Here is a 16836-nt window from a genome sequence, read left to right on the forward strand (position 1 = left end):
TCCGATCAGGTGGTTCGGAGCGTCCGAACGGAGGATCGAAGCTTCCGATCGTGCTCTATATATAGGTCATCCGAGAGCCTCATTTGTTGCTCATTCCGATTTCTTTCTCTCTCGTTCTTGAGTGTTTTTAGGGGCTTTTTAGCCATATTACCGAGGATCGAGAGATCATTTTTATATAACGATTATTTTAGATAAAGACAAATTTTTATAAGATCATTTTATCGTTTATGTGTCAATATCGTGAGACGATCTCATAGAATTTTTTGTTTATGAAAAATGTGTGGTTATCTGTTATGAATTTTTTTCAAGTTGAAAAGAAAATTATTACAATTGAATGTCAAACATAAGATTGTATCTCAAATTTTTAAACATTAATGCCATATGAGTTATAAATCATCTACGGTTCTTTTGTTATGATATGGGTTCAGAGTATGATAAATAACATTTTAAACCCCAATGATAGATTAGCGCATGTTCTAAACTAGGGATGGCAATGGGGTGGGTTTGGAGTGGGTTTGGTTAAACTTGGGACTCGGCTCCGCTTCTTTTTGGACTCGCCCCTCCCCGCGAACCCGATGGGTCCAATCCAGGTTAGACCCGTTGGACCCCCAGAAATTAAATAATTTTAAAATTATTAATTTAAAAGTTTAAAAATTTAAAAATCATTAAATTTAATTTTAAATATATATTGATAATATTTAAGACAAAAAAATATTTTCACAAGTTAAAATTTATCAATTTGTAATTAATTAATAATTATTAGCCAAAAAACATTATAATGATACATTTTTATACTAAACTTATCATAATAAAATAAATTTATTTCAATCCAATAATATTATACACTAAAATTATGGATAATATATTAATTATTCAGTATAAAAATATAATTCTATAGTATTAATATTATATATTTTTATATTTATATATACACATGTATATTTTAAATTTATATATATATACTTTGGTGAGGCGAGTTTGGCCAAACACGGGACCTGCTTCGAACCCATTTGTGGATCCGTTTAGGCGGGTCTAGACCCGTCCCGTCGGGACGGGTTTGATGCGGCGTTGGGTTTAGACCCGACCCATTGTCATCCTTATAATCTAAACTCGAGATAACATGATCACTTTTTTATTTATATTTTTTGTGTATAAAATTCAGTGTGAATAATGAGTGAAATTATTTATCCAAAAAAAAACGAGTGAAATTTTTAATCACTTTCTTTTATTGGATATAATGTAAAGAGATTATAGAAGTATATTTGCATATCCCAAAACGTAAACTCCTCCAAAATTATACATTAATATTTCATAAAATATATTTTTCCCAATCACGATTTCTTTGTTTTTTAACAAATCTATCTATTATTTATGCGCAAGTTTCTCGTAAGAGTGTATGACGTTAGACGACCTCAATAACATATGCGCAAGTTTTTGGTAAAATGGTTTCAATTATATATTTTTATATTTGAATTGAAAAATAATACTTTTTACATGAAAAAATAATATTAACTATATAATATTTTTTGAACGAAAATTTATATTATAAAATTAATCCGAGAAACATTCATAAGCTTTTCTACTATTATTTATTCTTTCATAGGTAGTGGACACATGTCCTAGAACTTTTGGATGCTCCATAGGTATCCATGACCAATACATTCTCAACATATACGCTCCACCAATCCAATTAAAGGAAAAATGGAATGTGACATTCTATTGTTACATCAAAATAGCAAAGTAGAATATAAAACATGGAGACAACATTCAATAAATCCATCATATGTTTAGTGGATCATTAGCTTTCATTTTGCTCGATAAATGTCGAGATTTGATTGGCTTTTACGCATACTTTTTTCATGGGCTAAAGTGCCCTTTTAGCTTTTCAGTCTTTTTTCCTCTTGAGAAATGAACATTCAAAAATGAAATATTATTAATGTTATAACATAATATGTTTTAGCATTAATTAATTATATTTTCGAAGAAATATTTATATATTTTTTGAGTTGAGAGATTGATTGTTATTTGTTACAACGAGTCATGTCAGGAAAAAAAATTATTGGTACACTTAAGATTGAGCTCGATCAAATTGTTACCATTTGGTACGAGATATTATTAATCTATGTATAACTTATCTTATCAATCTCGCGTACTTCTCGTCATATTATTTATCCATCTATTAATTATTTATTTTACATCAATCAAATTGTTAATTATTTATCTAGCATCAATCAAATCATTAAATTAAATTAATATATTACTCTTATAAATAATATTATTCATATTTTATTTATTCTTAAAAAGACAAAATAGTAATTTATCATTTTTATGTAAAATTTAATAAATCAAATCAAATAAAATATAATTTATCAATCAAATCAAATAATATATTAACTATCATTTTTTATTTATTTTATATTATATTATATTACGTATCTATACATTATTTATCTCATCACTCGAACCAAACGATATTTTATCTCTTATTTTGATTTGCACATATTCGACATGGTTTTCATATCATTTGGGGAAGTCATTTTTAAATAATAATAATAATAATAATAATAATAATAATTGACCGGGTCCGTATCCCAATTTTCTCCCAACATATTCATGCTTCAATAATTTTGAGCTAGTAATGTTTATAGTACATTATGGTATCAAATATGAGTTCCCTACATAATGCTTTAAAACAAATGATTACACATTTTTCATTCTCAAATTTATGAAAAATTTTATAATCACTCATTTTTAGAGACGACAAACACACCCTCAGTCTCTTATCCCGCAAATCGATATAACATCACAGCGACACAATGTAATTTAGCAACCAGTAAATCAGATATACATTTAGAAAGTGATTTGTGTTTCAAATGATACACAAAAAATGCACGTCCATTGTTCTGCTGGTCATACATCTGCTGGATGTATTGTACATTTATATTCAATGACATGTTTGTAGATAACTAATTAGCAGCTGTGCTGCAAACTTTTCTTCAAGTATGTGTCCTCCTTGTACTTAAAATACAGTGGAAGATCGAGAGCTTTCTCTGCGATTTCTTTGTCCTCGTAAATCTTTGCTATCAGGGTTTCGAGTGATGGGAAATTGGCCTGTATGATCACAAGTCTGAGAGTTATGATCCAACATCGACTTCACAAGTAATTATGGATTGACCAAATAAGTTAAAGAAACTATCCTGGTATTCTAACTACTGACCTTATGAATCTGACACTAAATTTCGGTTATACTACAAAAGGAAAGCCATGGCACACAACAAATGAAAATGAATTTATGTGGTACCTCGGGCCTTATATAGCCAACAATAGCAAGTTGCAAGTCCTCCCCGTAGAAGTCCTCATTGAAATCGTGAAGCAGCCATGGCTCCTGTAGTTATCTTGTACATCAAGAATGCCGCAGCAAATAGAGAAAGGGCCTAGCATGTAATGTTTAAAGTACAGACTAAAGAGCAATGTGATTGTTTGGCTCACTATGGTTTTCTCGGCATTGTTGAAGTAAGGGTTCCAACCAATGCTCATGACCATCTTGTAAACACCTCGGGTGGCTAAACGGGCCCAACCAAAATAAACTCCTGAAGGATGATCAGAAAGTAGAGCCGAGTAGCCTTCCGTGGACAAGTTAGCTGCAATGATTGAATATAAGAAAAAAAAACTTCGTCGGGAATCTAACTGGTGATTGATTGAGCAGTCATGACATATTATGAGTAGGTGCAACATAACATAAAATAGGAGATTACTATCAGTTGTGGAGGTACGTACTTGGTTACCAAGACCCAAAAACAGAACTAAATTCAACCGGACCAAATCGACTACATTTTTACAGACCAAGCTAACCAGCCCGATTTACACCATATCAAGTTAATTAAAACTAGTATTTGAGGTGTGCAATATAATAAACAGATATTATATATGACATAAATGTAATGTATTTATATTTTTAAAGCCTTTTCATATAAATGATGTTTAAGATTAAAGACTAAAAATCCGAAAAATTTTATTTTTTTGTAAAACTCCTAGATGTGATATCAAAATAAAATTGTTAAAAATAATTTTTTGTAATATTCTTTTATGTTGATTGTTAAATAAGGATGTAATCATTTAAAATTCAAAAGTGCAGATAATGATGAAAGAATATTTTGTTAGATATGATAGTCATAGATAAATAAAAAAAATTGACCAAAATAGGTTTTTAATTTTTATGAGATTAAGATGAAGTGTTTTTTGTAATTTTGTAACGGTACTTTTGGTTTATCAAAAATTATACCATGACTCCAAATTAGTTACTCTAGGCCCCTCTTGTATTATATAATAGTAGAGATAGTAGAGATAAACTAAATAGTTAAACTTATAACCAAAACAAACAAATTCATTCTCTTGGTTTCTTCGGTCTGTTCAGTTTAGAGGAAAACTAGTTGCAATGGCCAAACTGAAATGCCAATTTAGTTGATCCGAGCTTCTATACATCCCTTAGCAAGGTTAGTCTAAAAAGATTGAGAAGTCAAAACCTGTAGGGATTCCAAGGACCTTTGAGCCACGGCCAAAACCTTTGATGACAGGACCACCAATGTACCAAGGTTCTATTGGTAAAGTACCATCAACCCCTGTAGCAATGACAGGGTCACTACACAGTAGAAATGGACAATGCCACAGTAAAATAAAAATTTAAAAAAAAAAAAAAAACCAACTGACTCACAGTCTTCAAATGCAGGCAGGCCCCACTTGTCTGGTTGAAAATCAAGCAGAGAGTTAATGACCTCATCGGCTGAGGTGAAAAGTTGGGACAGTTTAGGGAGGGACGGGACAGCAACTACTTCCATTCCAGCCTCCTTACCAGCAATAATGCCGGGCCTAGCAAATGGTAAATAAATCATGAAATAACATACTCTCTTGGATGGTCCATGGATTAATTGGATTGAAATCTTTTAATAAGCAAGGCATGCATATAGTAATCCTAATCAAAAGACAAATACATATATAAAAAATTCGGGATGCCTTTGTCATGAATCCACCTAGAATTAAGATGGGCTCTTTAAAATCTTTTTAAATTTTAAATTTGCTTGATTGGCTGGCAATATGTCTACCAATGCATAGGCCATAGTCATACTAGTTGACAGAAGTATAATGAGCAAAGTGTTTAAAATGAGACTTCCTTTAACGAGAAAAACATCCAGGAATAAGATGCTTACAACGAATCTTCAATTACAAGACAGCTCGAAGGATCCATCTTTAGTCTTTCAGCTGCTTCAATATATCTTCAACAGTATGCCAATTCACAAACATATGAGCATTGAATTTCTGTCCAACAAACATCTACGAGGCACGAGATCTAGTTGCACTTATTCCAACTTACATTTCAGGAGATGGCTTCCCACTCTTGACTTCGTCACCTCCTATGATAAAAGAGAATGATTCTTTCCAACCTACAAATTGAAAATGAAGCTGAAATGAATAAATAATGCAAAACTTAATGTTGCGATCAAGAATAAATACCCTGGTGGTGAGATATCTTCGTTTCAATATTTTCCTTCGGAGAATTTGAAGCCAGGACCAATGGCACCCCATTACCACTTAAATGTTTGATTAATCTGTTGGCACCAGGCTGAGCTTTAATATTGCACCATCTGAACCAAAATTCAGAGATGCGGTTAAAATAATAACAAGAAAAGGAATCTTCAAATAGAATCCAAAGTCAACTAAAAGTCGTAAGGAGAAAGACAGTTTTTTGAAAAAATCAAAGCTTAAAAACTCATTGCCATTTCTACATAAACACGAATACCATGTAGAACTAGTTGGAGCTGGCGTTATGGTAAAGTTTTAGTAGAAACAATGAAAACAGGAAGCCACTCCAGTAGTGACAATACTTCTCTCTTGAAGAAATATGAAACAGCATGTACAAGAAATGTAAAAACTGTCGTCAATAATGTGAAAAACGGACTTCATTATTCCACTTAAAAGAAAAATAAACAGTAGACTGACATGCAAGATAAAAGCCAGAAGTGTGAACTTTGGTAAGACCAACAGCCAATGATTTCCCAACTCATAAGCATTTAAAACAACACCCTTCATGTCATCTAGCTATAAAGGTACCATTGATCACTCCATGTCACAATCAGACGAATATTACAGAGCATCATCTCTGAATTGCCACATCATTGTGGTTCTCAAAGATTCTTCCCTGATTTTATTTATCCCCCAAAGTCCATTATGGTTTTCATTTAATCTTTGCAAACTCTCAAATACAGGCAAGAAGATTTTAGACATAGAAGTGTTATGATTTTCTCCTATTGCATGACCAGATATTAAAGCAGATTAAACAGAGAAGGGTTGAAAAAATTACTGATCAGAGAAAATTGGAGAAGTTTCTGATAGAAGCTCATCTGCAGATATGGAAAGTTCGTAATCCTCAACAACAGCAGTGGCAGCTTCATAGGGTGTCTTTCCTACAACTCTATGAGCTCTACTTCCATCCCATTGCTTCCCATGTTTAGCCAAGTAAACCCTCAAAACATCGCTCACAATGCAATCTGGAAATAATATATGTTACTTTACCGATGGACAGCCAGAACATGCTTAGAAAATTCTCAAACAAAAAATACGACTGAAACAATGCAGTACCATTAAGTTCAATATCCCCTTGATGGACAAATTTCTTCACAACCATAGAATCACCTTCAGTTTTTTCACTACTTTATACTTAATTTGAGGCAAGACAAATAGACCCATCTAGTTTTGATAAAGGCAATAGAAAAAAGGAAAGAACAGCTATGATGATGATGATGATGATGATGATGATGATAAACAACACACATGGCCTACTATATCCATTCGTGGGTCATCACCTTATCTAGTTTTAATGTAGGCAGAGAGAAAAAGGCAAGAATATGTATGACAGTAATAATCAACAACAATGGCCTTCTGTTTTCATCATGAAGTGAGAATACGATGTCTTATATCTCATTGCAGCAAACGTTCAGATCATGTAAAATGCTTGAACTAGACAGACTTGATTTCCCTAAAATCATGAGAGAGATGCAGGAAACTCCACTAACACCACAAAATAATTGTATCAAGCAAATTAATTCAACACAACACCACCTGTATTTAGAAGTGTTCCATCCAAATCTAGAATAACACAAGACACAAGCTTCCTAAAAGAATTTGCCATCGACACTTCGCGCTTTAAACCTAAAATACAGAGTCAAATTCAAGGATTCCACCAACATTAGATGACCGCAATGTCCTTCACTCAGTCCAAAAATTATCTTAAGATCAAAGAAAAACATGCAAGTTTCTGGAACACATAAACCATGTTTTGTATAAACAAAAAATTCTAATCAATCAACCATTAAAATAGAGAAGTAATCAAAAGAAGCGTCTACATAGCAAAAAATGTATCTAGAGCATCAAATTTATCCACTAGCAAGTTTGCCTTCGAACAAACAATATGAATCGATTTCGAATAGATGATTGCGAACCTTCAAGAATGGCAAATAAAGATCTTGGCAAACATAATTTCTAATTCATTCTTCCTCTTCGATTTTAAATAAAGAAATTATATCAGGCACTCCAATAAATTCCTCATATCTGAATGTTTATAGAGCTACTGCTAGGGTCATGTTAGGATTGAAATAAAAAATATAAGTTGGACAAGAGCCACATATTTGTCGAAATGCTGCTGTAAAACGAGAGAAAAAGAAACAGAAGCTACAATCCTAAGCACGCCCTTGAACTGATTTGGGGCGTAAAAACAGGTCTTCAGTGCTCAATAAATGCTCAGAGCTAGGACTATCCTTTACGCAAGTGGCATAGATAGAAATGCTCCGAAAAAGGTCCAAATTAATCTAAAGAACAATGCAGCAGAGATGGAACCACACAGAAGTAGACAACCTAGTTCAGGAAATAAAACAAACACTTGTGTGCCAAATACGTAAGTTCGATTTTTGGCAGCTCAGACAGAGGAGAAACCCAGCCAAAAACAAAACACAAAAGAAAATACAATGAGCAAGATTAATTACGGTAATATAACGGGGGTCGAGGAGCGCGTGATCGTGAATACAACACCACCGAAAGCCCAAATCATGGAAATAGCAAAGAGGGATCTGAGATTGTGCACCTGGAAGTCAAGCAGAGGCCGGAAATGTGAAATGGGTGGTGTCGAAGCCATTGCCCGCATTCGCAAATCCTTATACGAACTAGAGACGAAGCAGGCGATGAGATTAATAAGAAAACATAATTTTATTATTACAATGTTTTTTTTTTTTGAGTGGAATTACAATGTTAGACTAGTTTGGTATGTAAAACAAAAAAAAAATGTTGGATAAACTAGTTGTAATTTTCAATCCAAAAAAAAAGCTTTAAAAAACCAATTGTAATTTGTAAGGTATCAAAATATTGTACTAAGAGCATATTCAATGGTGAGAAAACGATGGTGTAATGACGTTGATAACTTTATTGTATGATGATGTCAATGATCATAACTGCATTGCTTGGTTCTGCGAGGGTGAGATAATGTTCTAGAGGGAGGGGTCGATGCTATCCTTGGGATAGCTACCCAAGGGCAAATAAATGGACGAGATCAAATCATTTGGGTGCAAATGTGATCTGGTCCATTCAATTGTCCTTGGGGTAGCTATCCCAAGGGTAGCATGAAGTAGTCCGTTGTGGAGATGGTGTTAAAATATTGATTTTTTTTATTTCATTAAATATATGGATAATTAAACACAAAATAAAATTTCATATTGAAAAATTTTAATATTACATATAATTAAAATTTAAAAGCTTACACATAATTTTAAAAACGTAATTAAAAAAATAACATACATAAATATAAAAAACACATAATTAAGAAAAAATACATTATTAATTATTCATTCCCATGTAAATTCCAGATATGTTCGATCAAATCTTTCTGAAGCCTATTATGCAAATCTCTGTTCCGAATGCCGACACGTCGCTCCAAAAAGACGTTAAACTCTACGGTAGGATCTCTCGAAGTAACAATATCCGGTGGCACATATTCATTATCTCGAGCAGAAAAATCACGATCTTCGAGCATATACTCTCTTTCATCCTCCACAATCATGTTATGAAGAATTATGCAAGTCTTCATTATATAATCTAAATCAATTGGATCTCATGTAGTAACCCGTCTCCAATTTAAGTTAATCAAGCGTCTAATTATGTTTAATTGGCTAAGACATTATTAAGAGATCCTCAAATGGGTTTAAGGAGTTGAGAAATGGATTTAGAACGACCAAAAAAATGGTTCGGTAGAGCTTTGAGCTTCGGGAGGATTGGAAGTTCTGAAAAGAGTTCGGAAGCTCCGAAGTGATCGGAGCCGTAGTTTTGGATTCGGAAGATCAGGGGAGTTCGGAAGCTCCAAAGTGTGACCGGAAGCTCCGAACGTCCCAATGCCAGTTGTCCGGAATATTATGTAAGCAGTGACGTCAATGAGATCGAAAGATCCGTCCTAGCTTATTCTAGTCAGTTTTAGGGGTTTCTAGGTGTCCTACTGGAAGGCCGAGAGTGGCGGAGCACTGCGGGGGTAGTAGCGGAGCAGTGCCTGAGTTTTGAGGCAATCGTCATCAGCGGGCTGACAACGGACGCAGGTATAATTTTGGATCCTTATAGATATTAGGGAGTATGTAATAGCTTAGTTAAGACTTTTAGATCGTTATAAGTGATATGATGATTATTGCTTATAGGCTTGGACTTTGAGTACCTGGACTGCTAGGGGCTTGATTTGTCTGGATATAGGTACGGACGTATTATCCGAGATACCCTGGTTAAGTATGCATGTTTTATGTGGCATTAATTATATGTGCATTTATTATGTCACTGATATTATGATGCATGCATTGACACGTTGAGTCTGTATTTCATTGATACTACCAGTAGAGGGGTTGCTCATCCCCGTTATATTTTGTGGATGGGAACCATAGTTTTGGACTCGGATATATCCACGGTTTATGGTATGGGAGTACCTCCTGATGCGACGGCACAGTGTGCTACATATCATAGCTTCTTTGACTGAGCAGAGTTCTATTGAGGATAGGTTTACTATACGTTCACTTGCATTGCATTCATAGCACATGTATACTCATGTTTTCGTATTGGGCATTTTATGCTCACGTCCATAGTTTTGTTTTGGACACCCCTACGGGACAAGACTTAGGTTGGACGGACCGGGTGGTAGCGGTTGTTGATCAGCAAGGAGGATTGTATCGTTCCAGGTTTTCTGTATTGAGATTTTAGAATTAAGGTTTCGATTGGGTTGTATTATTATTTTAGAAATCGGTTGTTCTGCTGGTAGATTGTAAGATTGTTTATTTAAAATGTTTCCGCTGTATCTGTTGTTTTTATTGGATTAAGTAAATTGAATGCTTAAGATTTGATTAATCAGTGATCCGGGTTGGTTCACTACATTTATTGGTATCAAAGCATGTATTGAATTTGGGACATAGGTGTACAATCTTGTGGTTTAATTTTGCTACTCTTGCTAGATGATTGGTCGAGATGATGAAAGTCATGGGAGCATCGGTGGTCGATGGGGAGATGACGAGGTAAGGGAACCATGTCGGAGGCACCATCGCCCCAGGGATGATAGAGACAGGTTTGATTTGCGCAGATTCGTGCAGATGGCTCCAAAGCCATTAGAGGGAGGCAAGAATCCGGATGTGGCTGAGAACTGGATGGAAGAAATGGAAACCTGCTTCGAGGTGTATCGTTGCACTGATGAGCATAAAATGCAGGCTGTTAAATTCCTTCTTCATGGTAATACTCGTAAGTGGTGGAAGTCTACTTCCGCACCGATCATAACAACGCGAGGCTCAAATACTTGCAAAGAATTCCATACAGCATTTCGAGAATTTTACTTTTCTGCAGCTCTACGCCAGGCGAAGAAAAATGAGCTGATGAATCTGAAACAAGGCAACATGTCTATTGACGAGTACCAATTGAAGTTCTTTGAGCTTTTGCTTTACTGCTCGTATGTAGCCAGCAGCCCGGAGGCCAAGTAAGATCTTTTCCTGCAAGGTCTCAATCCAGAGATTTATTCGCTAGTGTCTATCAACGACGATCCGATGTCGTATGAATTATTGGTGAACCTTTTCCGCCAAGCCGAGAATACCTTCAAGAGGAACCAAAACTTTTCTTCTTCTTTCTGACCAGGAAATTCCATAGGTCCGCGAGGCCAATCTTTCAAGAAGTCAGGTACACCTTCTTCTTTAGGATCTGGGTCAGGTTCGGGATCCGATAAAGGTGTGTACAGTTTTGGAAAGAAGAAGGGGTCAGTGTGAGAAGTTTGGAGGACATCATCCTACAGACAAATGTCATGTAGCCAGTGGCACCTGTTTTCGTTGTGGCCAGATGGGGCACATAAATAGGGATTAACCGCAGAATGTTGGGGGATCAACATCTGGTTCTGGTTCACAGGCATCAATCCCGCAGCGGACTTCAGGACTGTCGGTTGGAAGCACCAACTAGAGACCGCATATTCCAGGCCAAGTCTATGCCCTGAGCCATGATCATATTCAGAAAGAGAATGAGAAAGTTATTGCAGGTACATTTAAATTGTGCGGAATTCATGCCTTTGTTCTTATAGATACTGGTGCATCGTATTTATTTGTTTCAGCAAGATTTGCTAAGAACTATAGATTGTCGTACATACCTCTAGACGTAGTTTTATCTTTGTCTATCCCGACTGATTATTCAGCTTTGGACAAGCGTTTATTTTTGGGTTGTACTTTAGAGTTTGAGGGCTCTGAGATATTGGTAAACCTTATGATTCTAGCGATGGAGGATTTTGACTGTATTTTGGATATTGATGTTTTGACCTCTTATAGAGTTGCAGTTGATTGTTATCAAAAGATTGTTCAGTTTAGTCCGATTGAGGGAGATAGATAGTTTTTCTATGATGAGGAAGCGTTCATCTTTGAGGGCTTGTCAGGCTTTAGAGGCGGGTGAGGAAGGCTACATTAACCATGTGGTTGATACATCTGTAGGTAGCAGGTCTGTAGAAGAGTTACCAGTAATTTGTGAGTACCCAGATGTCTTTCCAGATAAGATTCCAGGGTTTCCTCCAGTCATAGAGGTTGAGTTTGGGATTGAACTCGTGCCAGGGAAAACACCTATTTCTCATGCGCCTTATCGTCTAGCACCAGCAGAGATGAGAGAGTTGCAACAGCAGTTGTAGGATTTGTTGGATAAGGGATATATCCGAACGAGAGTTTCACCCTGGGGAGCGCCAATTATTTTCGTCAAGAAAGAAGATGGTTCTATGTGTATCTGTATCGATTACAGACAGTTGAATCGTGCGATGGTTAAGAACAAGTATCTTTTGCCACGGATTGATGGTTTGTTCGACCAACTCCAGGGTACCTCTGTGTACTCTAAAATTGACTTGAGGTTAGGGTATCATCAGTTGCATGTTCGAGATGTGTATATCTCGAAGACAGCGTTTCGTACCGGTTATGGTCACTATGAGTTTTTAGTGATGTCTTTTGGTTTGACAAATGCGCCTGCGGTGTTCATGGATTTGATGAACAGGGTATTCCGCGATTACCTAGACAAGTTTGTCTAGTCTATCTCAAAGGAAATAGGCCCAACGTGTATGTGCACATGACAAATTAATATAAAAGCAGTAAAACATATATCATGCCACATAATCATGCCATATAAATACAACATATAAGCATGTATACTCGGTGTATATCTCAGTCAGTACTTACTTACCTCTAGTAGCAGATCAAGTTTATCAGAGTCCAGTCAAATATATATCGTATCACTAAGCATGCTCTACTAGCCTTAACTAAGAGAACATATACTCTTATAAATTAAATAGGATTCCCGGACCATACATTCGTCCGTCGTTAGCCCACTGATGTAGAAACCTTAGTTTCTACTCTCAACTGGATGCTATTAGTCCAGTACCTTACTTATACCGGTGGGCCCTCAATATACTACTGATCAAGATAGGAGTCAAGTGAATTAGTAATTCATTTCTACCTGAAGACCCCTATTTATAGGCCCAAACTCGGCTGAGATCGGAAGCTCCGATCTCTACACTGACACATCATCGAACGTCGGATATCGGAAGCTCCGATTGGAGTTCAGACGTTCCGATCTATGCATGGCATACACATATCAAACTTCATGGATTAGTCACTGGTACACCATCGAAAACTCTGATCCCGTCTTCGGACCTTTCGATCACGATCGAAAGCTCCGTTCCTACGATCGAACGTTCCGATCTACCTTGTTTCCAAAGAGTTTCGTTGCTTCCGAACTATGTGTAGTTCAGATCTTCTGAACTGAGTTCGGACCTTCCAAACTTACCATGATTTCCTAAGTCCAGAATTCATATTTTAATCACATTTAATCCCTTGGTCACGTGTTTAGTAACCCCTTAATCATGTTTATCATTTTATTAATTTAAAACAGAGTACTGGTTACTACAAACTTGGAGAGGAGATGGCTTGTAGTCATACAAAGGTGGATGAATTTAACCTTTTGCATCAAAAGTTGGGTTATGCTAATTTCAAGACATTGAATAATTTGAGTAATGCTTGATGCTGTTAGAGATATGCCTAATTTAAAATTTGGAATTCCATTTGTGTGTGAGGCGTGTCAAAAAAGAAGCAAACCATGGTGTCGCACCAGATGTTGCAAACATCTGAGACAACACGCTGTCTTGAGCTTATACATATGGACTTGATAGGTCCAATGGATGTTGAAAGCTTCGGAGATCTAAAGAAAAAAACTGCCGAAGATGAAGTTGATGATCTAATTGAAAGTTCTGGAAATTCAAATGTTGTCCAAGGTGTTACAACACCTCTGACAACATCCTTATCGGAATCTCCAGAAACAAAAACTGAACAGTCCACTGATAAGTGTGTTTTTGTGCATTATTTTGTGCTATTTTCGAGTCGAGTTTGCAAGCGTTTGTTGTGTCTCATGAGTGATTTTCATTTATTTTATTTATTATTTCATGCATGTGGTCTACATTTCATTTTTCTTGGTTTGAATGAAGGTACAATGAAGAAATCAAGAATTTGGAGCAAGAGAAGAGCCGCGAGAATGAATTACGGAGCAACAATGGTCAAAATTTTATTTTTAATGCTAGAGAGATCCAAATCTGATCTCCTCCTTTCAAATTGAAGTTCAAGCTATTTGAAGCTGCTGTCTAAATTTCGGCTCGATCCGACGGGTAGAACTCTAGATATGAATTTTTTAAAAACACTGGACGTTGGGAAAAAAATTGCTCGCCCCAGCGCAACTTCTTGCGCCGGGGCGAGACCTGTGCTGGAAAAAAATTTTCTTGGGACAGAAAATGTCTCGCTCGAGCGCAACTTCTTGCGCTTGAGCGAGATATCGCGGATCAGAAAAAATTAAAGATTTTGGAATTATAACTCTCAACTTTCCATGATTTATTTCTTGGGCTTTCAAAGCCATATAAAAGATAGATTAGAGAGCATATTTAGGGGACTTTTAGACGCAGACAACACATGAGGCAGCTAGGGCTGAGGCTTGGAGATTGAAGAACGCTCCATTCGAGCTCTTCTTCCTTTCTTCTTTAGATTATTAAACTTTTGTTGAATATTATTTTTGTTATTTGAGAAGTTTTTCTTTAACCAAGACCGCGAGATTGGGCCGAACAATTTTATGTCGGACATGTGGATGTTGATTTGGGATTTTTTATTTATATTTAATTATTAATTTTTGGATTTATATTTTGTCTTGTGAATAATCTGGCCAATTATTTACTTGCATGTTAATTGATTCTGAGTCGACAGATTAGGAATTGATTTTGATCACCCCAACAATTGACATATAGTTAAACCGACTAGAAAAGTATTCAATTTTATTATGTGGTTTTAGGTGAAAACTGAATTCTCATAGTTTCTAATGCATTTGAGTTTGATTAGAATTATGAAAAAATTAATCCGTCATAATTTGAATAGGTTTAACAAATTCTAGACATAGACTGTTAAATAGATTAGGAGAATTCGCTGTGATTTAGATTAAAATTGGATCTTAGATTTCGCCACTTGTTTGCATGATTTTTTCGGTACCTTCATGTGTCTTGGTTGGCTCTGTTTAATTGAATGTTTTCTTACACTTAGTTCTTAGCTATTATTTATAATTATTTATTTTTATTATTTTTATTTTTATTCAATACATCGCAAACTTTTTATTATTTTGTCTAAATTAAGTTAAATAATTAAATCTTGAGAATTAACTACAGTCTCTGTGGGATCAATACTTGAACTCTTTGTTCACTTACTATTACTTGACCTAATGCAGTTGCTAGTCATAACTGAATTAAACGGTCATCCACTGATGAAAATGAGGATGAGGACAGTGAGGTAAATGAAATTGGAAAGAATATTCCTAGCAAAATTCAGAAGAACCATCCAACTTCACAAGTCATTGGAGATATGCATGGAAATATGCAAACCCGAAGGAAATAAAATGTGGATTATAGAAATATGGCAGGACTGATTTGTATGATCTCCACGTTCTCACAGGTAAGATTTTTGTGTTTTATCTCAAACATTGAACCCAAAAATGTAGTAGAAGCTTTGAAGGATGAATTTTGGGTCAATGCTATGCATGGGAAGCTAGAACAGTTTGTTAGAAATGATGTTTGGTACTTGGTACCGTGTCTTGATCATGGTAATGTTACAAGAAAAAAATGAATTTTCAAAAATAAAATTAATGAATCAGGAAAAATCATAAGAAACAAAACAAGGTTGGTAGCTCAAGGGTATACACAGGTTGAGGGGGTAGATTGTGATGAAACCTTTGCTCCTGTAGCCCGCATTGAGTATGTACGACTTTTCTTGCAATTTCATGTCATATGAGAATGAAACTTTTTCAAATAGATGTAAAAAGTGCCTTTTTAAATGGGATCTTGAATGAAGAGGTATATGTGAAGCAACCCAAATTTTTTGAGGATCCACAACATCTTGATCATGTGTATAAGTTGAAAAAATCATTGTATGGATTGAAGAAAGCACCACGAGCATGGTATGAAAGATTGACCGAATACTTGCTCAATATTGGATTCAAAAGAGGTGAGTTTGATAAGACTTTGTTTGTGTAAAAGTCTCAAGGTAATATTCTTATTTGTCAAGTTTATGTAGATGACATAATCTTTTGTGCTTCGTGTGAAAAAATTGTTGATGAATTTGTGAAGTGCATGTCTTCTACTTTTGAGATGAGTATGGTTGGTGAATTGAATTATTTCTTGGGATTGCAATTGAAACAAATGCATGATGGTATATTTTTATGTCAGAGTAAGTATGCTAGAAATTTGGTGAATTTGTTTTTTGAATGAAAACACTAAACACATGCACACACCTATGAGATCTAGTGAAAAACTGTCGAGGGAAGATGTTGTTGAAGATGTTGACAACACCCTTTACAGAAGCATGATTGGAAGTCTGTTATATTTGAGTGCTACTAGACCTGATAACATGTTTAGTATCTGTTTGTGTGCTAGATACCAGTTTAACCCAAAAGTTACACATCTTAAGGCCGTAAAAAGAATATTGAAATATGTGTCAGGTACTTTGGATTTGGATTTGTGGTACACTAAAGAAACTGACAATAATTTGGTAGGATTTAGTGATGCTAACTGGGCTGGGGATCTAGATGAGAGAAAGAGCACCACGGGAGGTTGTTTCTACATGGGGAATAAATTAGTATCTTGGTATAGTAAGAAACAAAATTGTGTATCTCTTTCAACTGCCGAATCAGAATATGTAGCTGTTGGAAGTTGTTTCTCCAAACTTCTATGGATGAACCAAATGTTGG

The 16836-nt window shown here is 35.5% G+C and overlaps 1 protein-coding gene across 2 annotated transcripts; it reads right to left on the reverse strand.

Moving 5' to 3' along the window:
* Positions 1-2799: 2799 nt before the first annotated feature.
* On the reverse strand, positions 2800-8263 carry LOC140882196 (bifunctional riboflavin kinase/FMN phosphatase). Of its 2 annotated transcripts, none has more exons than XM_073288018.1 (11): positions 8132-8263; positions 7114-7203; positions 6356-6542; positions 5509-5639; positions 5369-5438; positions 5205-5270; positions 4712-4866; positions 4524-4619; positions 3490-3641; positions 3302-3385; positions 2800-3111 (listed from the first exon to the last, which is right to left on the reverse strand). In XM_073288018.1, the coding sequence occupies exons 2-11, from the start codon at positions 7181-7183 to the stop codon at positions 2971-2973; spliced, it is 1152 nt and encodes a 383-aa protein (XP_073144119.1). In that variant the 5' UTR covers positions 7184-7203; positions 8132-8263; the 3' UTR covers positions 2800-2970. The 2 variants fall into 2 exon arrangements, with proteins under 2 accessions (XP_073144119.1, XP_073144120.1); XM_073288019.1 differs by having other exon boundaries at positions 8034-8160.
* Positions 8264-16836: the final 8573 nt, after the last annotated feature.

This window comes from Henckelia pumila, chromosome 2, assembly GCF_033568475.1.
Source record: "Henckelia pumila isolate YLH828 chromosome 2, ASM3356847v2, whole genome shotgun sequence".
NCBI lineage: Eukaryota > Viridiplantae > Streptophyta > Magnoliopsida > Lamiales > Gesneriaceae > Henckelia > Henckelia pumila.

Bases quoted from the DNA above. Each gene is read 5' to 3' on its own strand.
- LOC140882196 (XM_073288018.1), bottom strand. From the start codon at position 7,183: ATGGCAAATTCTTTTAGGAAGCTTGTGTCTTGTGTTATTCTAGATTTG. The intron at 4,867-5,204 runs GTAAGCATCTTA...ACCATTTGCTAG, and splicing joins CTTGTAATTGAAGATTCGTT to GCCCGGCATTATTGCTGGTA. The intron at 3,386-3,489 runs GTGAGCCAAACA...AGATAACTACAG, and splicing joins ACAATGCCGAGAAAACCATA to GAGCCATGGCTGCTTCACGA.